The following is a 27,550-nucleotide window of genomic DNA, read 5'->3' as shown; positions in this document are numbered from 1 at the left end:
GCCCATTATGTAACGCTTTGATGTGATATATTTCATGCGATTCTTACATCACTCGACAGGAGCTAACAGAGCAAATAATTAAAGATTTCACTAATATTTTTTTAAGAAAAGAAAAAAGCTCACAAATCCATAACAAGCATTCTTCTTCTTGCTTAAATAAATCTCATATACTATATATCATCATTATCAGTGTGTCACACACCATTCGTCCCTCTCAATCTCGTACCTAATTCTCAATTTTTCTCCATTCCTAATTAATATCGGCGTCTATGGCTAACTAGGCTGTTAAATAGATTCGTCAAATCCGTTTAAACTAGTTTTATTTATGGGTCATCATTTTTTAATTCAAATGATTTATATTCAGTTTAATGAGTTAAATAAATTAATTTATTTATTTTTTAATTTTATATTATAAAAAATATTTTGACCAAAAAATATTATTTTTAAGTTAAAAATTTTAAATAAATAATTTTTTTTAATTGATGTATAGAATGTTTAGATTGTGTCAGAAAAAATATTAATTTTTTAAAAAATAAAATAAAATTTAAATAAACTATCATTTACTCATCAAATTTATTTAACTCATTATTTTTTTGAGTCAATCAGATTCAATTTGTTTAATTTAAAATTTAAATAAATTTAATTTTAAAGATAAAATTAGCCTATTTTAACTGGTCTAAAAGTTGGTCCTTTGAAAATTTATCTCATCATATATTGTGCATAAAATATTGTTTCAATTATTTGGATAACTATATTCATATTCACTCACTCTATTCAATTATACATAAAGCTTATAAACATTCATTTCAATTAATTAACCATTGAATTATACTGATATTAATTAAGATACAATTCTGTTAAGTAATTAATAGGGATTTAGTTAACAGTAAATCAACAAACATTTTTAGATTATACTTTATATTAATTAATTATCATTAATTAGTAATTATTTAAATTTTATTTTTAAAAAATATAAAATTAATAAGTATTAATTATAATTATTTAAAATTGACTGATTAAAAATTATTTAATTATACTTTTCTATTAAGATAAAATATGTCAAATCTAAATAATGATGTGCAAATATTTGTTAGGTGCAGATAATTAACTTGTTCGTATAATGATATGATGATAGTAATCTTTGCAATCGAAAGTTGATTATCTTACGTGTATGCAGGACAAGTTATGTCGCTACGCGGGTTTTACTTTGTCGTGTGAATAGCATAAACCAAAGCACTCACAAGCATATATGAATATGAATGGTTGCTTTAATTTGTCAACATTTGCTGGCTATATGCTGCCTATAGCAATCATATAGCCAGTGGCGGATCCACGGGGGGACCTAAGGTGGCCATGGTCCCCCCCAAATTTTTTTTAAAAAAATAGTAAATAGTAATAATTAATAATATTAAATTTTTTTATATATAATATTAAAAAAATATAACTTACAAAATTTTATAAATTAAAAAAACTAAAAACTGCATTATGTATTAGATATTTGAATTATTGTTGCTCTTGTTAACAAATAGCACATTCTAATAATTAATAAAAATGGTTCTATTATACTAGTCCAAGCCCATACTATTAATTAAAGTAACCCTAGTACATTTTTCAAATATTTGTTTCAAACTATCATAGGCATAGCGCCACTTTTCTCTCTCTTTTAGTGATTTCCAAACTTTTGGTCTTCTACTCTTCTCATTCTAATTTTCTTTCCATACCAAAACAAGACATATGAAGAAAAACCATTGAAGAGAAGTGAACAACAAAATATTAACCATTGAATGCACAACAAAGATTCAAAGAGGTATATTTCAATTTTTTTTAAGTTAATGACAATGTCAAGTATTATTTACATTATTTATTTAAAATAATTAATTTATTTTTTTTATAATGGACAGTGTTCAAAGATTGAAGTGAGGACAAAACTCAATAGAATTATTTTTTTGTGAGACTTGGAACAAAAAATAATTAGGTAAATCAATAACTTTATTTTTGGTTATTATATATTTGTGTTTCTAAAATTATTTGTTATTGCTCAATAGGTTTAATATTTTTTTTTAAGAAAATAATATATATACAATTATTTTTGTTTTTTTTTTGTTAGATAGTTCAAGTTAAGTTAAAAATGTCAAAGATGAAAACAATTCACTCATTTTTCAAGAGAAAAGAGAGAATATATGATGAACAAAATTCAGCTTCAGATTCTGAGTAATGTTCAAAATATTATTGAACAACCTGTGACACAACTTGTTGAGCAAGATATTCAACCCCCTGCTTCCAAAATAGCAAGGACTGAAATAGATCAAGTTAATATTGATACATTGATGCGTGATCCCGGAAAGCGTCCGCAAATTTGGAATTATCCTATCAATCAACAAGATGAAATCCGTAGAGCATACATAAAGTTTGGACCATATCAATTTATTATGGATGAGTACCCTCTTTCTGGTCTAGAAAGTCATCCTCGTCGTTTCAAAGCTCATTGGTTTAAGAGTTTTTCTTGGCTAGAATATTCGCCAGAAGTGGATGCTGCATTTTGTCTTTCATGCTATTTATTTTCTAGAAAATCAAGTCCATTCACATCAGGAGGATTTCGCAATTGGAAAAAAGTGAATAATGGAAAGGATTGTGCATTTTTATCTCATGTGGGTAAATCTCTTAATTCTCCTCATAATATTGCTGTTAAGTCTTGTAAAGATTTGCTTAATCAATTATGTCACATTGACAAAGTATTGGCTAAGCAAAGCTCACAACAAGTTTTAAGCAATAGATTGCGTCTTAAAGCCTCTATTGATACTGTCAAATGGTTAACGTTTCAAACTTGTGCTTTTAGGGGACATGACGAGAGTCATGAGTCTCAGAATCGAGGAAATTTTCTTGAAATGTTAAAATTATTAGCTTCTTACAATAAAGAAGTGGATGCAGTTGTTTTGGATAATGCTCCTCAAAATGCAATATACACATCACCTTCTATTCAAAAGGAAATTCTACATGTTTTTGCTAGAAAGGTGCAAAATGAAATTCGCAATGAGATTGGTAATGCAAAGTTTTGTTTGATTGTTGATGAAGCTAGAGATGAATCTAGAAGAGAACAAATGGCAGTTGTTGTTAGATTTGTTGATAAGCATGGATTTGTCAAAGAAAGGCTAATAGATGTTGTTCATGTCAAAGATACTACTTCTGCTACTCTAAAACAAGAGATTTGTTCTGCATTATCTCATCACAATCTCAACATTCAAAATGTTCGAGGTCAAGGGTATGACGGAGCTAGTAATATGCGTGGAGAGTGGAAAGGGTTACAAGCTTTAATTATTCAAGAATGTCCTTATGCATATTATGTTCATTGCTTTGCTCATCAATTACAGCTAGCTCTTGTTGCTGCGGCTAAAGAAGTTGTTGATGTTCATGCTTTTTTCCAAAGTTTGAGTAATATTATCAATGTTGTGTGCTCTTCTTGCAAACGCAATGATGAATTACGATCTGCTTATGCAACTGAAATTTCCCATTTAGTTGCAACTAATCAAATTGAAACAGGAAGAGGAGCAAATCAAATTGGCACATTAAAAAGATCAGGAGATACCAGGTGGAGCTCTCACTTCAACTCAATTTGTAGCCTTTTACGTATGTTTGGAGCAACAACTTCAGTTCTGGAAGATTTGGCTACTAATGGATCTACATATTCTCAACGTGGTGATGCTACTTATGCTCTTAAATCTTTATTATCATTTGATTTTGTTTTCATTTTGCATATGATGAAAGAAATCATGGGAATCACTGATAAACTTTGTCAAGCATTGCAACAAAAATCTCAAGACATTTTGAATGCTATGCATCTGGTTTCTAGTACAAAGTCATTGATTCAACAGTTAAGAGATAGTAGTTGGGGAGCACTTTTGGAGAAAGTTAGTTCTTTCTGCAATGATCATGCTATTCAGATACCTGATATGGGTGCTTCTTTTAGTGACATAATTCGGTCTCGTCGTAAAAAGGATGTTGTCACTGTTGAACACCACTATCGTGTTGACATTTTTACTAGCGTGATAGATTTTCAATTGAAAGAGCTAAATAGTAGATTTAGTGAGCAAGCAACCGAGCTCCTCATACTGAGTACATCTCTAGATCCTAAAGATGCTTTCAAGTTATTCAGTGTTTGCAACATATGCAATCTTGTAAAGAATTTCTATTCTTTAGATTTTTCTGAGCAAGAAAAGATTCAATTGGATTATGAGTTACAACATTATGAACTTGATGTGGTTAAAGCTCCAGATTTTCAGAATTTGTCTACTCTTGCTGAATTGTGTCAAAAATTGACAGAGACAGGAAAATCAAATATATATTCTTTAATTGATAGATTAATTCGTCTTGTTTTGACTCTTCCTGTGACAACAGCAACAACTGAACGGGCCTTTTCAGCTATGAAGATTATTAAAACAAGGCTTCGAAACAAGATGGAAGATGAATTTTTAGCAGATTGTATGATTGTATATATTGAAAAGGAAATTGCTTCAAAATTCACTTTAGAGATGATAATTGATGATTTTAGTTCCATGAAGCATCGTCGAGCAAGTTTAAAAATATCAAAATCTTAAAGTATGTAGTTGAACATTGACTTTTATATAATATAATTACTTTTTTGATATATATGCTACAAATCATATTTTGTTAATTTTTTGTTATATTTTATATTTAATTGGCCCCCCTCTTATGAAATTTCTGGTTCCGCCACTGCATATAGCGTTTAAGAGAAGTAAGTAAATATACAAAGACACTTCTTATTATTAACATGTTTACTACGACAACGAGGGAGGTTATATACTTCAATTGTGTATATATAGTCAAAATTACATACAGCTCATACGAGCAATATTATCTTATGCATTTTGGCGTGTTAATTACAATATGACTTCCAGTTTTGTGGTAGACAATGTCACCTCCTGTTTAATTACAAAGATTAATTTTTAAACGGGCTATAGGTGTAATAATTCTTGAAAATTGGTGAGTACACGTATATGCCTTGCATTGCTTTTGTATTTTGCAATTTACGAAAAAGTTGATAAATGATTTTTGCAACCTACGAAAAGGAGAGAAGATGCCATGTGTTTGACATGTTTATTGTAAAAAAATGCGTTTAATATTATCGGATTTTTTCACAAATATTATTATCAAATTTTGCAACAGATAATCCGATAGTAAAAATGATAAATGAATTTTCTACAAAAATGTTATCATTACATTATTGATAGACGGTAATAAATAGCATATGTGAACACTGCTAGAAAACAATAGAGTGCAGACGGATTTTTGACAGAATTTTACTGTTAAAAATGTCGATAGATTTTTGATGAATTTTTTGTTAGTAAAAAAATTAAATTTTTTTTCAAAAATTCACCGACAGATTATGAGATATGTTGGTAATTCTATCTATAAATTGAAATTTGATTTTAGATTTTTTACCGACAAAAAATACGTCTGTAATTAATTAATAAATCTGTCAGAAATTTAAGTAATCCTAATAAAACCCTAATTTGAATTCCATTCACACGCTCCCACACAAATAAAACCCACTCCTCTCTCCGTGCCTTCCTCTGCCGTCGCCCACGTCGCACAAGTTTGATCTCTCCATCATCAATCGCATCACACAAGCTCCCTTCGCTGCCACTCTTGTTGCATCTGCTCCCTTCCTCACCATCATAGCAGAGCTCTCTCTATCTCTCCTCTCGTCGCGTCTGCTCCTTTCGTGAATTTTAGGTATAGTCTGATTTTGTGATTCTGTTGCTTAGAGCTCAATTTTCTAGCCAATTTTAGGTTTATCCTACTTTGCTTCATTAATTCAGCTTTGTAATATTTACATAAGCAGTTTCTATCTTCTTGTTATTGTTGTTGATGATGCTAATTGAGCTTGATGTAGTTGTAGCCATGTTTGTGATGAAAAAAGGTTCATCTTCACATTTTCTGGTATTCAGTTTGGCCAACCTAATGCTATGGGTCTGTGTATTTGGGAACACTAACGAGTTATCATAGACGATATAGGAGTATAGGTAATGTGACTCGTGGGTTTTGGGAACGTTAGAAGTTTCTCTTCAAGGATAGCTCGATTTCAGATCTTAATCTTTACTTGTATCCTTGTGTCTTGATTTGCCTTTCCTTTCATGTTTGACATTGGAGTTCTTTGTTTCGGATTCCTTCTTGGACATTGATTTGAGTATCTTTCAATCATGTTCCTTTGTTCGCATGCATCCTTGTTTGATCTTATTGAGAATCATTCTTTGGACCTCTAAAAACTTGCTATTGAGTTGAGTTACCTCCATTCACGAACTTGTGTTTCTTTGTATCGACTTGAACCTATTTTTTTTTTTGTATGCTTCATTGTTTCTATCAAAGCTTCTTGGTTCAGAATCTTTCCTGATATGCACTTTGATTTTTTTTTTCTGGCGTATTTCATTGTTTCTCTGCAATCTTGCTTGATCATGGTAGAAGGTATCCTTCCAATTTCTCGTGAAAGAGTTTTGTGGATGTTAGCATTGTGACCAATAAGAGGTTTGTGAAGTGATTGATGAGGTTGAGAACTTTCGGATAAGTTGTTGATAAAGTATAGTTGGAAATTATAAAGGTGATCTATGTTGAAGCTTGGGAAGTTGAAACCTTAAGGCTTTACGTGAAACTGGTTATTACAATGGATATATTTGATGTGTGCAATAGTATAGAATCGGGAGATTATGGAGTAAGAGTGTTCTTGAGGAGTGATAAGCGAGTTAGAAAGCGCCTAGTAATTTATTAGTTAAGGAAATCAGAGTGTTGGCCTGTCAACCATACTGTTTTGCAATATCTGTCTTGGAAAATTTGCACCTTATTGTGTTTCTTCAAGTTTTGGTAAAGTGTTAAAACCATGTAACCTTTTTGTATCGAGCGTATTTTGTAGCTTCTGTTTCATACCACACTTTTTCTTCTTATATTTTATGCCATAGGAATATCCTGGTACTTTTTACTTTTTTCATAAGGTGTTTAACAAGTAAAGTGTTAAAACTATGTAATATTTTGTGTATTACATTAATTTTCGAGGACGAAAATTTTTATAAGTGGGGTAGGATGTAAGACCTCAGATTTTTGAAAATTAAATACTAAGTTATTTATGATTTATTATATTTATTTAGATTGTATTTTCAGATATATATATATATATATAAGATAATTTCTTATTTATAATTTAAAGCTTTAGTTATTGAAAAATAATGAGAATTTTATATGCTTTAATTTGAATATTAAACTTTTGAACCTTATTTTATGAATAAAGGAAAAATTATTTGGTTATCTCTAATTTTGGAATTAGAGTATTTATTTGAAAGTAAATTGTAAGTTGATGAATAAATAGTATTTTTGTAGATAATTATTGTTGCATTAAACTAGTTTTCAATTACTACATTATCCCTATATTATTAAAAATACCAAAACCATAATCCTAATTTTTCTAACACACCTACACACCCACCCTCTCTCTAGCCTAGCCGGCACCCCACCCCATCTCACTCACACATATGGACACATACAAACACAAAACACACACACATAACTCCACACTCACCCACATAAAAGAGAAGGAAGGGAGAAGAAGAGAGAGAGAGAGAGAGAGAGAGAGAGAGAGAGAGAGGATGGCACCAGCGGACCACTATCGCCGTCGTCGTCAAGCTAGGAAGAAAGGGGAGACGCCACCATCACAAGAGGAGCTAGAGGAGAGAAAGGGAGCTCACGAGAGAGATCGACAAAGGAGAAGCTCTGTGCCTCTGCGTCCCACCTAGCCGCCGCCATTCGTGTTCCTTGCCGTCATCGCTGAAGTCACCATGCGCCATTACCACTATTAGAGTCAATGAGAAGAGGAGCTCGAACAAGAGAGAGAGAGAGAGAGAGAGAGAGAGAGAGAGAGAACAGGGAGGTTGATGCTGTGGGTCGGGTGTCACTACGGGAGGAGGAGGAAACCTCGCCGCCGTGCTTGGCTACCGGAGAACGGCGTTGTGGCTGCCAGAAGCACCGTCGGAGGTGCTGCTGCCCCATGTTCTTCATTCCTTTGATGCAGTAACTTGCTTTGTTCCGAAAATCCTTTTAATCTCTGTTTCGTTATATGTTGCTGAAGTTTTCATAGTGTTATTGTCATAGGGTTGAGTTTCGATCATTGCATGTTGCGATTAAAGTTGCTACTGCTGCTACAGAAGTAGTATGGAGTTGTGGTTGCGGCTGCTGTTGTTGTGGGTGAGAAGAATAAGAGTCGATGCGTTTCGTGGCTTACGGGTTTCGAGTTTTTGAGGTAGGAGCTTTTTTTTAAAATCGTTTTATTATCAAGAATTGTTACAAGTCGATATTGATATGAAAAATATATTTTTATGATTACGTGAGTCTTGTGGATTGAACTGAGTTGCTTTGGATGAATGAAATTGTTTTTCTGATTGATTTATTGACTATTTGAGAAAGCCGGGTATTCTGGTTTGTTGGTTGACTTTGTTGAATTAGTTTTCTTGATGTTGAAAATAATTTAATATCGGGACTGATTTGATATTGGAAATAATTTGATATTGTAAATGATTTAATGTTGGAAATGATTTGATATCAGAATTTGTTTGATATTGGAAATAATTTGATATTGGAAATGATTTTATATTGAAAATGGTTTGATATTGAAAGTGATTTGATAATTGAAAATGGTTGAAAATGCTTTGATATTGGAAATGTTTGAGAAAGGTCTGAGAGATGTTTGGAGGGAATCCTTCAAGGGTGGTAAAATGCGGGTTTTAGAAGAGATGCTACCGAAATTTTTATAAGTATTTAAGTGAATTTAAATCATTGTGATTGATTGGTGAAATGAAATGATCTTTAAGTCTATTTTGGGAGAAAGTCTTGAACTAAAGAAATGAATTTTTGTTTGATTAATATTGGTTTAAGGATTATTATGTTTTTGAGGAGTTTTAGAGAAAGCTAATATAATAGAAGTGAATTGGAGATTTAACTTACTTTGGTATGGTTGATTATAAAAAGGATTATGATTTGGGTATTTAATTGAATGGAAATGAGTTTTATTGAATTAATATGAATTAAAGAGTGATGTTTTGAGGAATTTAATAAAAAATAAAGTAATGCAAGTGTGTATTTAAGAATAATTTTTTTTGAGTCTTTGAGAAAAAGTTTTAAGCTTGAAAACGAAGTAAATTTTGTTTTGGGGAAGTTGGTAAATTTAGAAATGCATTTTGTTTGATTAATGCTAATTAAAGGGGTTGTTTTTTGAAAAGATTTATTGAATTTGAAGTATTTAGATTGGATTGGCGAAATGGAATGATTTTCGAGACTATGGGAAAGCCTGAAATTCAATAATGAAGTTGAAAGTTTTTTAAGAACTTGGTTAAACAAAAAAGAGACTTAATTGATCTTGATTAATGTTTGATTGTGAATATGATTGAAATTGAGGAATATTGAGATTTGAGGTTAAGCACAATCTCGTGAGGATGGCGATACGTAACGCTCACTTGAGATAATGTGCGTGAGAGTCAGTGAGGAGGGCGATACATAACATCCACTTGAGACCTAAAGGAGGGTTCCCATGAGGACATGGATACGTAACGTTTATGGAGAAAATGAATTTGATTAGTGGGGACAACGATACGTAATATGTTGTTGGGTGCAGGCAACCAACCGAGATGTGAGCTTATGGCCAATTTAGGATTAGGCATCCATCATGTGCATCTATGTGACATTGTTTGGGTGTTCATATTGTATTTGGTTTGTCTATGTGAATATTTATTTTTAACTGCTAAATGACATACTTAATGTAATTACCCTTGATTATGTTTGAATTTCATTGCGTGTGATTGTGACTGGTTGGTTCGAATTATGGTGGTTTGAGTGTGATTTGATTTTGTGTTGGGCCAGAGGCCGTGATTTAGTTATGTTTGGGCTGGAGGCCGTGATTTGATGCATTAGTGGTAAGTTTGGTTAGAATGATTCTTTGGTAAGCAGTGAAATATTATGAAATGTTATGTTTGCTTGGAATTTTTATAAGCAAAATATGGATTTAGATTTGTAAAGATTAATTATTGATTTTGAAAATATTCATAAGACGAGCAATGATCACTACGGCTGAAAACAACTTTCTTTTTATATATTCTCTTATGAGAATTCAAAAACTTCTCTGGTGCGACTGTGTGGTTAGATTCTCACTCCCTACAGACTTCTCTTTTCAGGATGGATGAGGTAGCTTACGAAGTTTTCTTCTGCACATCTGGGGTTATATATAGTTATAGTTTTTCTTCAACTTTATTCTTATATTTTTGTAAGAGGGATAGGGGTCGTGATTGTAATGATATGTACGTATGTAATATTTGTAGCTATTTGTATAAGAAGTCTTGTATGTATATATATGTATCTATATGTACAGTGTTATGATTTGTATTTATGTATGTTTTTCTCATGAAAAAGTATTTCCGATTTTTCAAAGAAAACAGCAATACGATTTTGAGCTAAAGGATCCTATTTTATTATTAAGTATATGGAAGTCGTTGTAATATCATCGCTATCAGAATAATGCAGGCAGAAGCGTGATATTCTGGTTATAAGAGTATTACAAGTGATATTGATTTGTAGTAGCTATAGTGTCATGCAACCCATTATGGTCCCGTAGAATCATTTGCATCTATTTCTTCAAGAAAGCAAGAGCTAGAGACGATACTAATGCAAAGAAGAGATTGGAAGAGTTTAATAATGTGGGTAATTCTCTTAAAGAGTTTACAAGGCTCTTTGAAGAGATTACTGGTAATGAGTTTGAGCCTTGGGAAAGAGACAAGAAGTTCCGCAGAAAGCCACTCAAGTTCTACCTCCATTGACATGGTATGTTTCTACTGCTACTTCTAAGTATTAGTTATGGCATTGCTACCTCTTTTAAGCTAAAAGAATACAATAATCTCCTTGGAACGTGGCTTAGGATGATTGAGTACAAGTCATGCGTGGCGCGCCAGGACTACGGCAGCTAGGGATAGCAATGATACATTGTAAACTTGAGCCTATGGTTGCCAATTTCATCAAGGTTTTATGCAGCCAGGAGATATACAGGTATGAACACTGCCTTTTATGAGTTTTTGCTGTTGCTGTTTAGAAATAACCGAATATTGAAATCAGGTATGTGCTAATTGTAATACCCGGTCTAAGCAAAATTAATTAAATAATGAGTTAAGTAGGAGCGAATATGGTTGGAAGATTTTGCAATTAAAATTTGATGATTTAAATATGATATTTGGATTCAGTAAATTTTTCCGAGTCGGAAGACATAGTTTTCTGCGTAAAAACGCGCAGTGAAATTTTGATCGGCAGTACCGGCTAAGACCTGTCTGGTACTGCAGCTGAGAAAATTGATTATGAGTAAATAAGATTAAGAAATGAGGAATTATAATTAGGGGAGGTAGAAATATTTGAAGTGCGATTTAGAGTGCTAATCTTAAAGGTTTTGGTCCAAAATTGGGCCAACGGACAAAAATAAGTGAACCGGGCCTAAGTGGGCCCAAGACCCAACATATATAAACATTAGTTATGAGCATTTCAGCTCATTTTGCCCTAAAGAAGGAGTGTTAGGCGCTGAATTAAGAAGAGAGAAGAGAAGAGAGAAAACCTAACTCTCTTTGATCTTCAAACCACCATAACTTGAGCTACGGAGCTCCGATTGACGAGCCGTTTGTGGCCACGCATTGCTCTTCTCATCCTCTACAATTCTATTTAAGTTTTGTGGTGAGTATTCCATTCATCTCTGCCTAGTTTTAGAAATTCCCCACTATTACATGTTTTTGGAAAGTTAGTGTTGAAATCTTGTGATTTTTGGTGTTTAGGGATACTCCAACATGGATTCTAAGTGGGTTCTATCCCTACTTCATATGGGATGAGGTAAGAAGTGCTCAAACCCTTGTGATTTATCATCTTTATGAGCCCTAGGTTGATGTATGAATGTGATATTGGTTATGTTAGTGCATTTGATGGTTTTGGTGCACAATTGGGAGATTGGTGTTGCTTGAGGAGCTTTGGTGAGGCTTGGGGCTAAGGTTGGTAGAGACTTCCAAAGAAGAGGCTCAATTGATTTGGCTACAAGAGGTACGGTTTAAGTTTTATTTAAGTACCGTGTGGTGTGATGAGAATTCCTAGGCTAGATGCCCCTAGGATTAAGTTTGGATTGTGTAAATGGTTGGTGCAAATATGCATAGTTGGTATGTAATGTGAATTAATGATTGGGTTAAGAATTGTGTGCCCTTGTATGCTTGGTGTATTGAAAATTTGATGTATTGGGTAATGAGTATTGATTTGTGGTTTATGCAATTAAATTGTGAAATTGGGCTGGAGGCCGTAAATTTTGGGCCGGAGGCCGAAAAGAGGTAAGGAAGGTAAGTTGATGTGTGCATTGTATGATGACACAAGTGATTGGATGAATTTCAGATAATGAATATGTGAATGATTGGGTTGGTTATTGAATAATAAGGTTTGAGGAGTTGAAGTGTGGGATTTGGTAATTTTGGGTGAAATTGTGTAGATGAGGTATGTTTGGTTTTGGTTGAGAAATAATATGTGGTCATATATGTGATTATGATTATTGATGTCTTGATGGTATGATAATGCATGAGAGATATGTATGTTATGATATATGCTTGAGGAATGATTAAGGTTGATTTGTGGGTGAAACCACTTGATAGTGAGTATGACATTGATTATGTATAATGATGGTTGATTGGAAATAGTATTGTTGGAAATTGGGATGAGGAAGGATGGATGACATGTCGACGTGTTTGTAATTTAGCCATTTGTTTGAAATGGGTAAAAATGGTTATATGGCAGTTTTGTGAATCGTGGCAAAGTGTTAATGTATGAGTTGAGGAGGCTTGATGTTGATTTTGGTATATTTTGATTGATTTCAAAAATGGTTGAAACTAGCATGTTTTGGTTGATTTTGAAAAGGGTTGAAAATGGCTTGTTTTGAAAAGGGCACCTTGTGGTTTTGTATGAAAACATGGTTTTTGGGCATACTTTGATGGGACATAACTTGGACTCTGGATCCCCGTTTTGTGCCAAACTTATTTAGAAGTGAAATTGGATTCGGGATGTCCATTCCATTCGAAGAACGAGCGAAAAACGATTTAAAATGAGAAAGTTATGTCCGTCGGAAGATTGGGGGTGGAATCTGTGAATTCTGCAGCTTTTAACTTAGATAATTTTTAGCAGAATGACCCTCCACGTGTAGGCGCACTTGGCGCGTACGCGTCGTTTTTCAAGAAGGCACCATCCACGCGTGCGCGTGGTGTGCGCGTGCGCGTCGATGCACTGCACCCAATGCCCAGCCATTTTCCCGAGAGTTGTGCCAGAGTTGTGCCAGTTTTGTGCTTGGGGCGCAAATGCATCCACGCGTACGCGTCGTCTGGCTGTGTTTCAATCCGCGCGTCCACGTGTATGACGCATACGCGTCGATGAGCTTTGTGGCCATCCACGCGTGCGCGTGGAGTACGCGTACGCGTGGCCCTGTTTTCATCCCAAAGTTGATTTTTTAGTTTTAAAAACTAAATCTCATACTTCTAAGCCTCTGATCTCACCCCTTATGTATTAAATCATTATGATATGCCTAGCAAAGTGGAAGAAGCTAGGGGATGTGTTAACTTGCGAGTGAAGCAAGGGGAAAAGTTATGATCAATGATGATCAACGATGATTATATGAGATATGGAGGATGACTGTGGAAGTACCGTGTATGCCATGAGCCGAAGGGCTATATTTATTGATAAATGGCTAGTTCTTGATTGAACCATGAGCCGGATGGCTGAGTTATTGCCGGGTTACAGCAAAGCCATTATTGATTATGGCTGAGTATAAATGTATATATGATTGATGAATGAATGTGTTAAATGGATAATAATGGAAAATCATGAAATGTGATGTGTAACCCCGGGTAGTAGGCAGTGGCGTTGTCCACTTGCTCCGGGTATGAGACGGAAAAGGATGTTTATGATAAATGAGTTAATTATAGAGTTTTGAATGAATGTAGCTCTGTTACCTGGGTAGTAGTAAGGGTTGGGGTTCGTCCCACTTGCTCCAGGTTAATGTTTGAGATTTGATAACAATGAGGATTGATAATATGAATTGAGACTGAATGAATATATGTTTGAGATACCTGGGCAGTAGCAAGGGTTGTAGTTCATCCCGCTTGCTCCGGGTTAATGCTTAAGATACCTGGGCAGTAGCAAGGGTTGTGGTTCGTCCCACTTGCTCCAAGTCAGAGATTGTGACGCCTGGGTAGTAGCGGAAGTAGTGGTGAACCCACTCGCTCCAGGTTGAGCTTTTAAACACCCGCCTGGGTAGTAGTCGCAGTAGTGGTTGTTCCACTGGCTCTGGGTTGAGCGGGTAGTAGCAAGGGGGTTGTAGCTCAAACCTACTTGCTCCGCAAGGGGTGTTTCTGTCCAATGGTTAGCTACCAGGACATGTCAGGTTGGCTATATAACTGACATATGATATCATCAGCCATAGGGCAGGCATACATCATTTGCATATGTTTGAATTGTTTGGGTTTGCCTATTTGTTTTGGATTTCTATATCATATATGCTATGTTACCTGATTACGTGCTACTTGTTCTACTTGTACCTTATTTGTGTATTACTTCTCTGTATTGCTTGTGTTTGTACAACTGAGAGATCCCTCATGTTGGTGTCGGTGGATGTTGAGGGCTGTTCTTGATGAGATAAATTGATGATGCGATTGCATGATGATGATGATTTTTGAATGAGATAATTTGAGCCCCCTGGGTAGACGCAATGATGTGATTTCACTAGCTCCAGGCGAGGGTATGATGTATTGATATAGAGTTGCTGAGGCAGAACAACTGGTGATGGTTTTGCTTATGATTCTGAGTCTGATTCGTGAAAGAATCAGCGAGTTGGGAAACATGTGTAACATGAACTAGATTTAGTATCCCCTTATGACATATGCCTATTTATGGATTAGTGAGAATCTAGGCTGGATACTTGGTGAAAAGGAGTTTAGGATGCTTAGTGAGTTTTTATTGCAGTGTATTGTATTTATTTGGCACTTTTACCATACTGGGAACCCATGGGCCCGGGGTTCTCATTCCGTATATATCTCTTGTTTTTCAGATACAGGTTCAGGTGCTCAGAAGTGAGCTGCGGTTCGTCTGAGAGACGGCGAAGATATTTATTTTCTCTACTTTGTGTTTTGCTTAGAATCTCTCCACCTTTGTTTTGAAAAGATTATATTATGTATTGAACTCTTTTGGAACTTGCCTATAGAGGCTCTTATGTTTCATTGGGGAGAGATTAGGATGTACTATTGTTAGTTACTTTCATACTGTACCCTAGCCGGCCTAAACTTCGCGGGTCGCGACTAGTGGCTATTTACTTATGTTATATATATACATACATACATACATATATATATATATATATATATATATATATATATATATATATATATATATATCCATCTGTTATATATCTCTTAATCTCCTTTATGCCTTGTCCGTATATCGCTTTCGGCTTCACAGTTTAACTTTTCGTTGTCGAAACGTGAGTGATACGTCTTCGCGATTTTATTTCTACTCTTTTCAGGCTTCTCGATTAATACTCCTTTCGAAATTACCTATATTTATATATTATTAAAATTCCACCTGAGAGTCGTACCATCGTAATATCATTGACTTATGACTCGAGCATAAGGATTTGAATATTAGGGTGTTACATTATGGTATCAGAGCAGTTCGTCCTCGTGAGCCTGAGGGATGGAACTGCTTATGCTTCAATGCATACTCTGAGTCTGTGCCTGTGCTAGTTAGGGTATCTATCCGATACATCTAGCATGAAGTCCATGAGTGTACCTTTGGTACTTTGAAGCACTATACTTCCGATATTGAGACTGATCAACTTGATATCAATTGTTTGGTGTGTATAAGAGCCAGATGGCGCCTCGTGGACCCGGTCGGGGACGTGAGAGAGATCGTACTAGTACACAGGAACCGGAAATCAACCCGAATAACCCGGTAAATCTTATGGCGGTGTTGGAGAATATGGCTGCTGCTATGCAAGCCACTGCGGAGGCTCTTGGGCAACAGATAAATAATAATGGCAATGGCGGAAGGGAAGCTCAGGACCCGATGACACTGGCAACTTTCTTAAAGGTTAATCCACCTAAGTTCAAGGGAACCACTAATCCGACTGAAGCTAATACTTGGTTTCAGGCCATGGAGCGAGCACTACAAGCGCAGTTGGTGCCTGAAGAGCAGTGTGTTGAATTTGCTACCTATCTGCTCACGGGGGAAGCATCGCATTGGTGGCAAGGGGCTCAACGTCTCCTGCAACAGGGGAATGATCCCATCACTTGGGATGCCTTCCAGGTGGAATTCTATAAGAAGTACTTTTTGAATTCCGCCAGGACAACCAAGGAATTGGAGTTACTGCAGCTGAAGCAAGGTGCTATGTCCGTATCTGAGTATACAGACAAGTTTGAGGAGCTATTCAGGTTTTTTCGCATGTATCAGGGAGCTCCGGGAGACTTCAAGGAATGGAAATGCATTAAGTATGAAGGAGGGCTCCGGAGCGACATCTTGAGTTCAGTGGGACCAATGGAGGTCCGAACTTTTTCAGAGTTGGTGAATAAGAGCAGAATTGCTGAAGAGTGTGTGAAAAGGAGGGTTGCAGAGGAAGGAAGTCATAGAGAGCACAACCAAGGATTCGCACCAAGGGGTCGAGAGTTTAAGGAGAGAGGATACATACAACACTTTCCCCAAGGACGGAATAACTTTGCGACGAGTGAGGAGTCCCAAAGGAATGTAAGGGAAAACGGGCAGTGGCTGCTTCTAATGTTTTGAGCTATCAGAGATGTGGAAGTCATCTCCCAAATAGGCCGTGCCGATTGGAGTTAGGTGTATGTTGCAAGTGCGGGTTACCAGGGCATGTATCAAGAAATTATCAACAAGGAGAGAGTCAGGATGCGGGCCGATTGCGGTAGTAAGATTGAGGTAATTGCAATAATCAGGCTTAAAGGACAGTGCATGATTTTATAATACCGCATGTACAGTAAAACTGGGAATGTCAAGCTTAATATTAGACTGAGAAGTAAATCGGATGGTCCGAGTAAGGAATTGCCTTAATACGAATGGATAAATGCCTGTGATGTAAATGATTTTTTGTTGAGAATGATGTGTTGTATTTGTTATGTAGTTGGTTGATTTCTGGATTTTTTTTTGGTGAAACAGATTGAACCTGTGACTTTTAGTTCCTTTGATTTAAATAGATAAGAAATGGTCCTAAATGATGGATTTGGAAACGTTGATTTGAAATGCCAGTCATGTTAAGTTGTGGTTGAGTACATGAGGAAATAAGTGATGGAACTAATACTTGACGAGAAATCAAAGTGGCATAGCGGAAGCTTGCTAAAGCGTTAGCATAGTATAGTAATAATAAGGAAAAGTGGGGTGTGATTAGAAATGCTTTATTGTTAGAGTACTTAAAAGTTTTGTGAGCTTATACAGATAATGATTCTAGATAATTGGAATTAATTGCGGCTGTGAGCTTTGATGGTTCTAAAGCGGATGAGAAAATTATCATTGATGCATAATTGGATTTAGATGATGAAAGAGTGCAAGTTGTCGTGTTTGAGAGATGAGTACTATGATGTTTGGTCATAGTGACCTTGGATTTAGTTTGGGATTTATAATGATTGGTTTTGAAAGACGAATGTGAAAACCATTAAATTGAAATGTTGATGCGGTACTGAGATTGGTTTGAGGGAACCCGTGACGGGTGGTAAACTCCAATTTTTAGGGAGGTGCTGTTGAAAATTTTTCCAAGAATTTGAAGGAGTGTTGGTTATATTTTTGAAAATGATTTTTGATCTAGGTAACTTCAACAAAAGAGATGTGTCTCGAAAGCTTTTATAGATTAGTAAAGGAAAGCAGATTCTTAAGAGTTTGTCAGCTTGTTAGTCCAAACTCATTAAATTCTAAAAACGAAGAAAGCTTTGATTGATCATAGTGATGTGGGATGATGGCTATGATTAACGAAGATGGCAATATTATTGATGAGATGATTTGAGATTTAATAGGGTGTGGGTTGATGAGACGGTAAAAGTAAGGAACGAGGCTGTTGGTCAGGGTTGAACGAACGACCGAGACCCTCAGGAATAGAGAAATCAAAGCGCGACAATGGAAGCGCACAGAGTAAAAGGACCTTGGAACTGTTATGCGTTTGATATAAAGGCATACTATGCTCGCGTACTCGTAGGGATGGATGGAATTTTCAAGGGCAAAAATTTCTGTTAGGGGGTAGAATGTAATACCCGGTCTAACCGAAATTAATTAAATAATGAGTTAAGTAGGAGCGAATATGGTTGGAAGATTTGGCAATTGAAATTTGATGATTTAAATATGATATTTGGATTCAGTGAATTTTTCCGAGTCGGAAGACATAGTTTTCTGCGTAAAAGCGCGCAGTGGAATTTTGATCGGCAGTACCGGCTGAGACCTTTCTGGTACTGCAGCTGAGAAAATTGATTATGAGTAAATAAGATTAAGAAATGAGGAGTTATAATTAGGGGAGGTAGAAATATTTGAAGTGCGATTTAGAGCGCTAATCTTAAAGGTTTTGGTCCAAAATTGGGCCAACGGACAAAAATAAGTGAACCGGGCCTAAGTGGGCCCAAGACCCAACATATATAAACATTAGTTATGAGCATTTCAGCTCATTTTGCCCTAAAGAAGGAGTGTTGGGCGCTGAATTAAGAAGAGAGAAGAGAAGAGAGAAGAGAAGAGAGAAAACCTAACTCTCTTTGATTTTCAAACCACCATAACTTGAGCTACAGAGCTCCAATTGACGAGCTGTTTGTGGCCACGCGTTGCTCTTCTCATCCTCTACAATTCTATTTAAGTTTTGTGGTGAGTATTCCATTCATCTCTGCGCATTTTTCGAAATTTCCCACTATTACACGTTTTTGGAAAGTTAGTGTTGAAATCTTGTGATTTTGGGTGTTTAGGGATACTCCAACATGGATTCTAAGTGGGTTCTATCCCTACTTCATATGGGCTGAGGTAAGAAGTGCTCAAACCCTTGTGATATATCATCTTTATAAGCCCTAGATTGATGTATGAATGTGATATTGGTTATGTTAGTGTATTTGATGGTTTTGGTGCACAATTGGGAGATTGGTGTTGTTTGAGGAGCTTTGGTGAGGCTTGGGGCTAAGGTTGGTGGAGACTTCCAAAGAAGAGGCTCAATTGATTTGGCTACAAGAGGTACGGTTTAAGTTTCATTTAAGTACCATGTAGAGTGATGAGAATTCCTAGGCTAGATGCCCCTAGGATTAAGTTTGGATTGTGTAAATGGTTGGTGCTAATATGCATAGTTGGTATGTAATGTGAATTAATTATTGGGTTGAGAATTGTGTGCCCTTGTATGCTTGGTGTATTAAAAATTTGATGTATTGGGTAATGAGTATTGATTTGTGGTTTATGCAATTAAATTGTGAAATTGGGCCGGAGGCCATAAAGTTTGGTCCGGAGGCCGGAAAGAGGTAAGGAAGGTAAGTTGATGTGTGCATTATATGATGACACAAGTGATTGGATAAATTTCAGATAATGAATATGTGAATGATTGGGTTGGTTATTGAATAATAAGGTTTGAGGAGTTGAAGTGTGGGATTTGGTAATTTTGGGTGAAATTGTGTAGATGAGGTATGTTTGGTTTTGGTTGAGAAATATTATGTGGTCATATATGTGATTATGATTATTGATGTCTTGATGGTATGATAATGCATGAGAGATATGTATGTTATGATATATGCTTGAGGAATGATTAAGGTTGATTTGTGGGTGAAACCACTTGATAGTGAGTATGACATTGATTATGTATAATGATAGTTGATTGGAAATAGTATTGTTGGAAATTGGGATGAGGAAGGATGGATGACATGTTGATGTGTTTGTAATTTAGCCATTTGTTTGAAATAGGTAAAAATGGTTATATGACGGTTTTGTGAATCGTGGCAAAGTGTTAATGTATGAGTTGAGGAGGCTTGATGTTGATTTTGGTATATTTTGATTGATTTCAAAAATGGTTGAAACAAGCATGTTTTGGTTGATTTTGAAAATGGTTGAAAATGGCTTGTTTTGAAAAGGGCACCTTGTGGTTTTGTATGAAAACATGATTTTTGGGCATACTTTGATGGGACATAACTTGGACTCTGGATCCCCGTTTTGTGCCAAACTTAATTAGAAGTAAAATTGGATCCGGGATGTCCATGCCATTTGAAGAACGAGCGAAAAACGATTTAAAATGAGAAAGTTATCTCCGTCGGAAGATTGGGGGTGGAATCTATGAATTCTGCAGCTTTTAACTTAGAAAATTTTTAGCAGAATGACCCTCCACGCGTAGGCGCACTTGGCGCGTACGCGTCGTTTTTCAAGAAGGCACCATCCACGCGTGCGGTGTGGTGTGCGCGTGCGCGTCGATGCACTGCACCCAATGCCCAGCCATTTTCCCGAGAGTTGTGCCAGTTTTGTGCCTGGGGCGCAAATGCAGCCACGCGTACACGTGGCTGACGCGTACGCGTCGTCTGGCTGTGTTTCAATCTGCGCGTCCGCGTGTATGACGCATACGCGTGGATGAGCTTTTTGGCCATCCACGCATGCGCGTGGAGTACGCATACGCGTGGCACTGTTTTCATCCCAAAGTTGATTTTTGAGTTTTAAAAACTAAATCTCATACTTCTAAGCCTCCGATCTCATGATGCGATTGCATGATGATGATGATTTTTGAATGAGATAATTTGAGCCCCTTGGGTAGACGCAGTGATGTGATTTTACTAGCTCCAGGCGAGGGTATGATGTATTGATATAGAGTTGCTGAGGCAGAACAACTGGTGATGGTTTTGCTTATGATTCTGAGTCTGATTCGTGGAAGAATCAGCGAGTTGGGAAACATATGTAACATGAACTAGATTTAGTATCCCCTTACGATAGATGCCTATTTATGGATTAGTGAGAATCTAGGCTGGATACTTGGTGAAAAGGAGTTTAGGATGCTTAGTGAGTTTTTATTGTAGTGCATTGTATTTATTTGGCACTTTTACCGTACTGGGAACCCATGGGCCCGGGGTTCTCATTCCGTATATATCTCTTGTTTTTCAGATACAGGTTCAGGTACTCAGAAGTGAGCTGCGGTTCGTCTGAGAGACGGCGAAGATATTTATTTTCTCTACTTTGTGTTTTTCTTAGAATCTCTCCACCTTTGTTTTGAAAAGATTATATTATGTATTGAACTCTTTTGGAACTTGCCTATAGAGGCTCTTATGTTTCCTTTGGGAGAGATTAGGATGTACTGTTGTCAGTTACTTTCATACTGTACCCTAGCCGGCCTAAACTTCGCGGGTCGCGACTAGTGGCTATTTACTTATGTTATATATATATATATATATATATATATTCATCTGTTATCTATCTCTTAATCTCCTTTATGCCTTGTCCGTATATCGCTTTCGGCTTCACAGTTTAACTTTTCGTTGTCGAAACGTGAGTGATACGTCTTCGCAATTTTATTTATACTCTTTTCAGGCTTCTCGATTAATACTCCTTTTGAAATTACCTATATTTATATATTAAAAATCCACCCGAGAGTCGTACCACCGTAATATCATTGACTTATGACTCGAGCATAAGGATTTGAATATTAGGGTGTTGCACTAATGGAAATGGGTTATGACTCGCCAGACCTTCCCATAGGGATGGTTACACAGCTTCACTTAAAAAGATGTATGCAATTTGCCAATTTTTTTTCTTGATTACTTCTCTCAAAGTACTTAAAATACTGACAAAAGAGGTACATCAGGTGAGGAAGCACTATTGGAGTTCATAGAGAAGTTTATGTTTTCGAAGGAGAAAGAGGAGAGTGAACCAAAGATTGAAATTTTCTGGACATATATAGATTTAGATTCTACTCAATAATAATAATTTAGTGATAAATTAATTTAGAAGGTTAATGTTTCATACGTGCTCAATAATAATAATTTAGATTCTTCTCATTTATAGTGTGGATTCAGTTTTAATTCATAGTTAGTGATAAAATATAGTACTATTCTGTAACTATTTATTTATAGGGTGTTTTAATTGTAGCATTATCAAATAATTTGAGAACTATTGTAAGGTCCAATAGTTGTTGATCATTCAGAATAAAAAGATTTGATACTGTTATACCTTAAACCTGTGAGCTTGGATAATCTTGGAGCATGTGTTCCATATGTAAAACCCGGCTAATTAATGACTAATTAGTCCATAAATGAGAATTTATTCTAGATAGCCAAAATGTGATTTTTATTGCTTAATATGATAGAGGAGAATGAAACGAGAATTTCGATACTAATTTTATAGAAATCGGAGTAAGATTGGACCGAACGGGCCAAATCGGGCCAACCGGACCTATATTGGGCCCTTGGCCAACCTAACTAAACCTAAAACCCTCATTTCAGCACTCTCTCTCCTCACTAACACTAAGAACACGCTGAAAATGAAAGGGAAAGGGGGAAGAACACTCTCTCAAGTTATAACCCTTGGTTGATCTTCAAACCACCATAGGTTTTGATCTAGAGCTCCAATTGCCACACCGTTTGTGGCCACGCGTTCACTGAAAAGAGATCTACAAAACCACTACTTTATTCTTGAGGTAAGCCACGATTTCATCTCAGTTCTTCATCCCTTAATTTCAAATTCCATGGAGAAAAGTGTTGAGATTTTGAGCTCTTTGATGTTATAGGACCCAACTCTCTTGAAAGCGAAGGTTAATCTTGTCTCCTTGAACCTTGGGTGTGGTAAGATTCTCAACTCTATTGTAATTTGTTGTTCTATAATGTTTGGGTATTGGGATGTTGTGTTTGGGTATGATGATTGTAGCTTAGGTAGTGTGTATGTGAATATTGGGGCTTGATTGAGATTTTGAAAAGCTTGAAAAAGGGCTTTGGTGTGCAAAAATCTGTTCTTGGAGGTGTTGAGACCTTGAGAGCTTGTGGACAAGTGATTTGGAAGTCCTCCGGTTAAGCTTGGAAAATCGGCTAAGGTATGGTCTCAGTTTCCTGTATCTAAAATGTAATGTGGTGTGAAAACTTAGGCTAGAGGCCCTAAGATAGGCATTGAATTGTTAAAGTTGTTAAATGGTTGAGATATATGATGTGGTCATATATGTGATTATGAATATTGATGCATTGATGGTGTGATGTATGAGAAAAATACATGTTGTGATATATGCTTGATGAATGTTTGAGGTTGATTTGTGGATGAAACCATGTTGATGGTGAGTATGATATTGATTATGTATAATGATGGTTGATTGGAAATGGTATTGTTGGAAATTGGGATGAGAAAGGATGTATGTCATGTTAGTGTGTTTGTTATTTAACCATTTGATTGAGATGGGTTAAAATGGTGAGATGGTGGTTGTGATTTTGATGAAAATGTTAATGTATGAGTTAAGGAGGTTTGAGGTTAATTTTTGGTATGTTTTGGCTTGATTTCAAAAAGGATTGAAATTGGTATGTTTTGGTTGATTTTGAAAAGGGTTGAAATTGGTTTGTTTTGAAAATGACACTTTGTGGTTTTGTATGAAAATATAGTTTTTGGGTATACTTTGACAGGGTATAACTTGGACTCCAGATCCCCATTTTGTGCCAAACTTATTTAGAAATGAAATTAGATTCGAGATGTTTATACCGTTCGAAGAACGGGCGAAAAATGATTTGAAATGGAAAAGTTATGCCCGTCAGAAGATTGGGGGTTGAATCTGTAAATTCTGCAGCTTTTAACTTAGAAAATTTTTTGGCAGAATGCGCATCCACGCGTAGGCGTGACCGATGCGTATGTGTCGTTTTCACTACCCACGCGTGCGCGTGGCCGATGCGTATGCGTCAGTGAGCTGCATCAAATGCCCAGCCTATTTCCCGAGAGTTGTGCGAGAAATGTGCCAGTTTTGTGCGTGGGGCACAAACGCACCCACGCGTACGCGTGGCTGATGCGTAGGCGTCACTTGGCTATTTTTCCATCCATGCGTGCGCGTGGACAACGCGTACGCATCGATGACGCCTACGCGTGACCCTGTTTTCATTCCAAAGTTGAATTTTGAGTTGTAAAAGCCAAATTTCATAATTCTAAGCCTCCGATCTCACCCCCTTATATCTTAAATTATTATGATATGCCTAGCAATGAGAAATGAGCTAGGGGATGTGGTAACTTGTGGATGAAGAAAGGGGAAAATTTATGATCAAGGATAATCAAAGATGATTATATGAGATACGGAGGATGGCGGTGGAAGTGCTTTATGTGCTATGAGCCGAAGGACTGTATTTGTTGATAAATTGGCTGGTTCTGGATTGAACTATGAGCAGGATGGCTGAGTTATTGCCGGATTATGGCGGGGCCATTATTGATTTATGGCTGAGTATGATTGCATATATGCGTATTGAATGAAATGTGAATGTTGCACTTCCACTATCTGAGATACGAGTTTCCCTGGAAGAAAGCAGTGGCTAGCCACCACGTGCTCCAGGTGGAGACTCGATACTCTGCTGATCCTACGTCGTAAGTGTGGCCAGACACTGTGAAAGTTCCGGATGAGCTCGCCCCCGTGAATATACACCAGTGAGGGTGTTGGATATGAATTATGATTATGAATTATATTGAGTATAACTCGAGTTGGGGATGCACTTTCACTATCGGGACTTGTCGGGTTGGCTTTATAACTGACAGAAGAGACTCATAAGCCATTAGGACAGGCATTCATCATATGCATATTATGTGAATTGTTTGAGATTGCCTAATTGACTACATATTACTTGCTAATTGTCTAAATGCCGTATCTGTTTCCTATTTGTATATTTCTTGTTTGATATAACTATGTTTGCCATATTATACTCCTGCTGGTGGTTGGAAGGTCTGAAGGAATTGGAAAGGGAAGTATTAGTTAGACTGAAGATCTTTAGTCAGTTGCCAATTGTGGTTTAGTTTGTTTATAAGCTTTGAATTATCTGTTGGAAGTTCTAGGATTGCCTTTGGCTTTCTCAGGACATTACATGTTAGATATGTAGGCACTGTTACCATACTGAGAAGCTCCAGTTCTCACCCATGCGGATTTTGTGGTTTTCAGATGCAAGACGTGAGGCTTCTCGCTGAGGCATGCTGGAGACTTCTGGATTAGCGAAGATCCTTTGTTCTCGGGACTCTATTTTAGTTTATATGTTTTGCGTAGATACTTTTATCTCCACTAAATAATACAAACTGTGATGACTCCTCTTAGAGGTGGTTTTGGAGAAGAGGTTTTTTATATTTATGTCCTTTTGGGTTTCCTTGGGGTTTCTTATTCTATTTACATGTATATATTTCTGTGCTCAGATCGGTTATCTTCGCAACCGAATTTTGAGTTTTGATATTCCTGTTTTTGACACTCTTCTGTATATATAATCTTGCGTTAGCTTATCCTTTATCCGAGACGTTATGTTATCGATCGGAGTGTTGCATTTTTCGGGTTACGATTTTGTTTTATCCCTTTTTCTTCAAAGGCTCCTAGTTATAAACATTGTTCCCACTACTATGTATACTGAAAATTTAATTTTTTGAGGTCATAATACCTTGCCATCTCTAAATTATGACTTAAGCATAAGACACTGTATGGTAAGATGTTACACCATACTTTCAGATATATGTAGTATATAAAATATTTTTTACTATTTTGCATTTTTTGTATAATGAAAAGTTATTATTAAACCAATGGCTACTGCTAATATAGGAATTGGAATTAGAATCGGAACTCAATGAGTCACCTTCATTTCCTCCAATGTGATTCTTCTTCCTTTATTTTTTTTAAAAATGTTCCTCTAAAAGTGAGAACCCAATAATGTATTATATTGTCATTTATTAGGTTATAATTTTGATATAGTTGGTTTCTTTTGTTTGAAATACAAGAGTGGTTTTGGGGAGGGAGGGGGCGAGCGGGGAGAGAGGAGAGGGGAATAATCTTTGTTTGATATACTTCATTGCTTTACTTGTTCTCTTTCTTATGTTCTTATCATTACCGAAAAAGGGGTTGAGAATTTGGTGATTATAGGTTTATGGCCTGTAGGGTAAGAGCTTAAGAAGGAACTTACAGAAAGGATGTTGAAGAAGGCTTTGATATAACACTTGCAAAGCATAAGGGACAGGTAGGATAATAAGATTAGTCTTAGCATTTATTACATTCAATCAATTCCCTTTTCTTTTTTAATATGTTGGTTGTTATTTATGCATTTCTTTTGCTTTTCTTGTATGATTTTCTTTCTATGGTATGCTCTAAGAAAATTGTACGACGAAAGTCCAAAGTTTATATGTGTATTATATACATCACCAACATGTGGTCCATGTAGGACACTTAAGCCAATTTTGATTTTTGTGACTACTTTTAAAGTAAGAAGAGCAAGTTGGCCAAGGCTAGTCGAATTGATGTTTCCAAAGTGGCGCCTTCTGTTGCTGCATAGATGTTCGAGTTCACTATAAAACAGAGTTTTCCAAAGTCAAGCCTTAAATCAGAAGATGCATCTTGTTCAATTAATTGAGAAAACAATGCACTCATTATGCTAAGTGTGATTTCGTGTTACTTTTTAAGTTTTGTTTCAGATGCAAAGCAGTAGCTGATTTGTTTGGCCATATGAGCTGCTCACTTAGATTGCTTCATCTGTGTAAAAAGTCTCCAAATTTTCAAAATATTTGTGCCCAAGTTGAAATTCTGGCGTAGAGGTGTGTTGTTTTGTTTTATTAGATGTTTCTTGATTTAGTTTAGCAATAACATTAGATCTCCAAAGTTGTCCATGAATAAAATAGTATCCAATATGTTATAAAGACAACTAGTATGACTCTTATAGTCCTACTTTGATTTGTATGGACTCTGCTGAAGTTATTCAGTTTGTAGTGAGACTAATGTTAATGCTTTGGCAATTGGGTGCAATCTTTTTTTAGGGATTACTCTTCTAACAACTTTGGTTTCATCCGTTAAGCAAAATCAAGTTATTACTCTATATTTTATTCCTAGGAAATTCTCATATGCTCGTCTTGTACAAATGAAGTATTACTTCCTGATGGCACACATATAGATAAGGTGCTTGTTCATGATAAGAAGAGCTTGTGTATGAAGTCAGACATGAAGATCACCTTGGTATTTGATGTTTTAGAAGAGGATTCTAATGAATTTGCTGATATGGATCTTCGACCATATTTTAGTTCTAGGCTTATTAATTTCTCCAATATGCATCCTGAGGTAACTTTTTTAATCTTAAGTTGTTATCATGTTAGTTATGTTTTTTCTTTGTAGTTTGCACAATACAAACAATCATATGAAATTGTTATACACCTTTAGCTGTCACAAGGATAATTTGTAACATCCTACTACACAGAGCCTTACGTTTAAGTCGTGAAACAGAGGTAGTGAGGTATTACAACCTCTAAAAATAAAATATTTACATAAATATAGTTGAAAGAATTC

At 36.0% G+C, this 27,550-nt stretch overlaps 1 protein-coding gene across 1 annotated transcript; it reads left to right on the top strand.

Annotated features, from left to right (window-relative positions):
- The first annotated feature begins 2,327 nt into the window (after positions 1-2,327).
- On the top strand, positions 2,328-27,424 carry LOC112717676 (uncharacterized). Its single transcript, XM_025769643.2, has 3 exons — positions 2,328-4,151; positions 27,101-27,325; positions 27,380-27,424. The coding sequence occupies exons 1-3, from the start codon at positions 2,328-2,330 to the stop codon at positions 27,422-27,424; spliced, it is 2,094 nt and encodes a 697-aa protein (XP_025625428.2).
- The last annotated feature ends 126 nt before the right edge of the window (positions 27,425-27,550 follow it).

Source organism: Arachis hypogaea, chromosome 10 (assembly GCF_003086295.3).
Source record: "Arachis hypogaea cultivar Tifrunner chromosome 10, arahy.Tifrunner.gnm2.J5K5, whole genome shotgun sequence".
NCBI lineage: Eukaryota > Viridiplantae > Streptophyta > Magnoliopsida > Fabales > Fabaceae > Arachis > Arachis hypogaea.
Note: the sequence above shows the minus strand (reverse complement) of the source record. Positions and strands in the feature narration are given on the sequence as shown.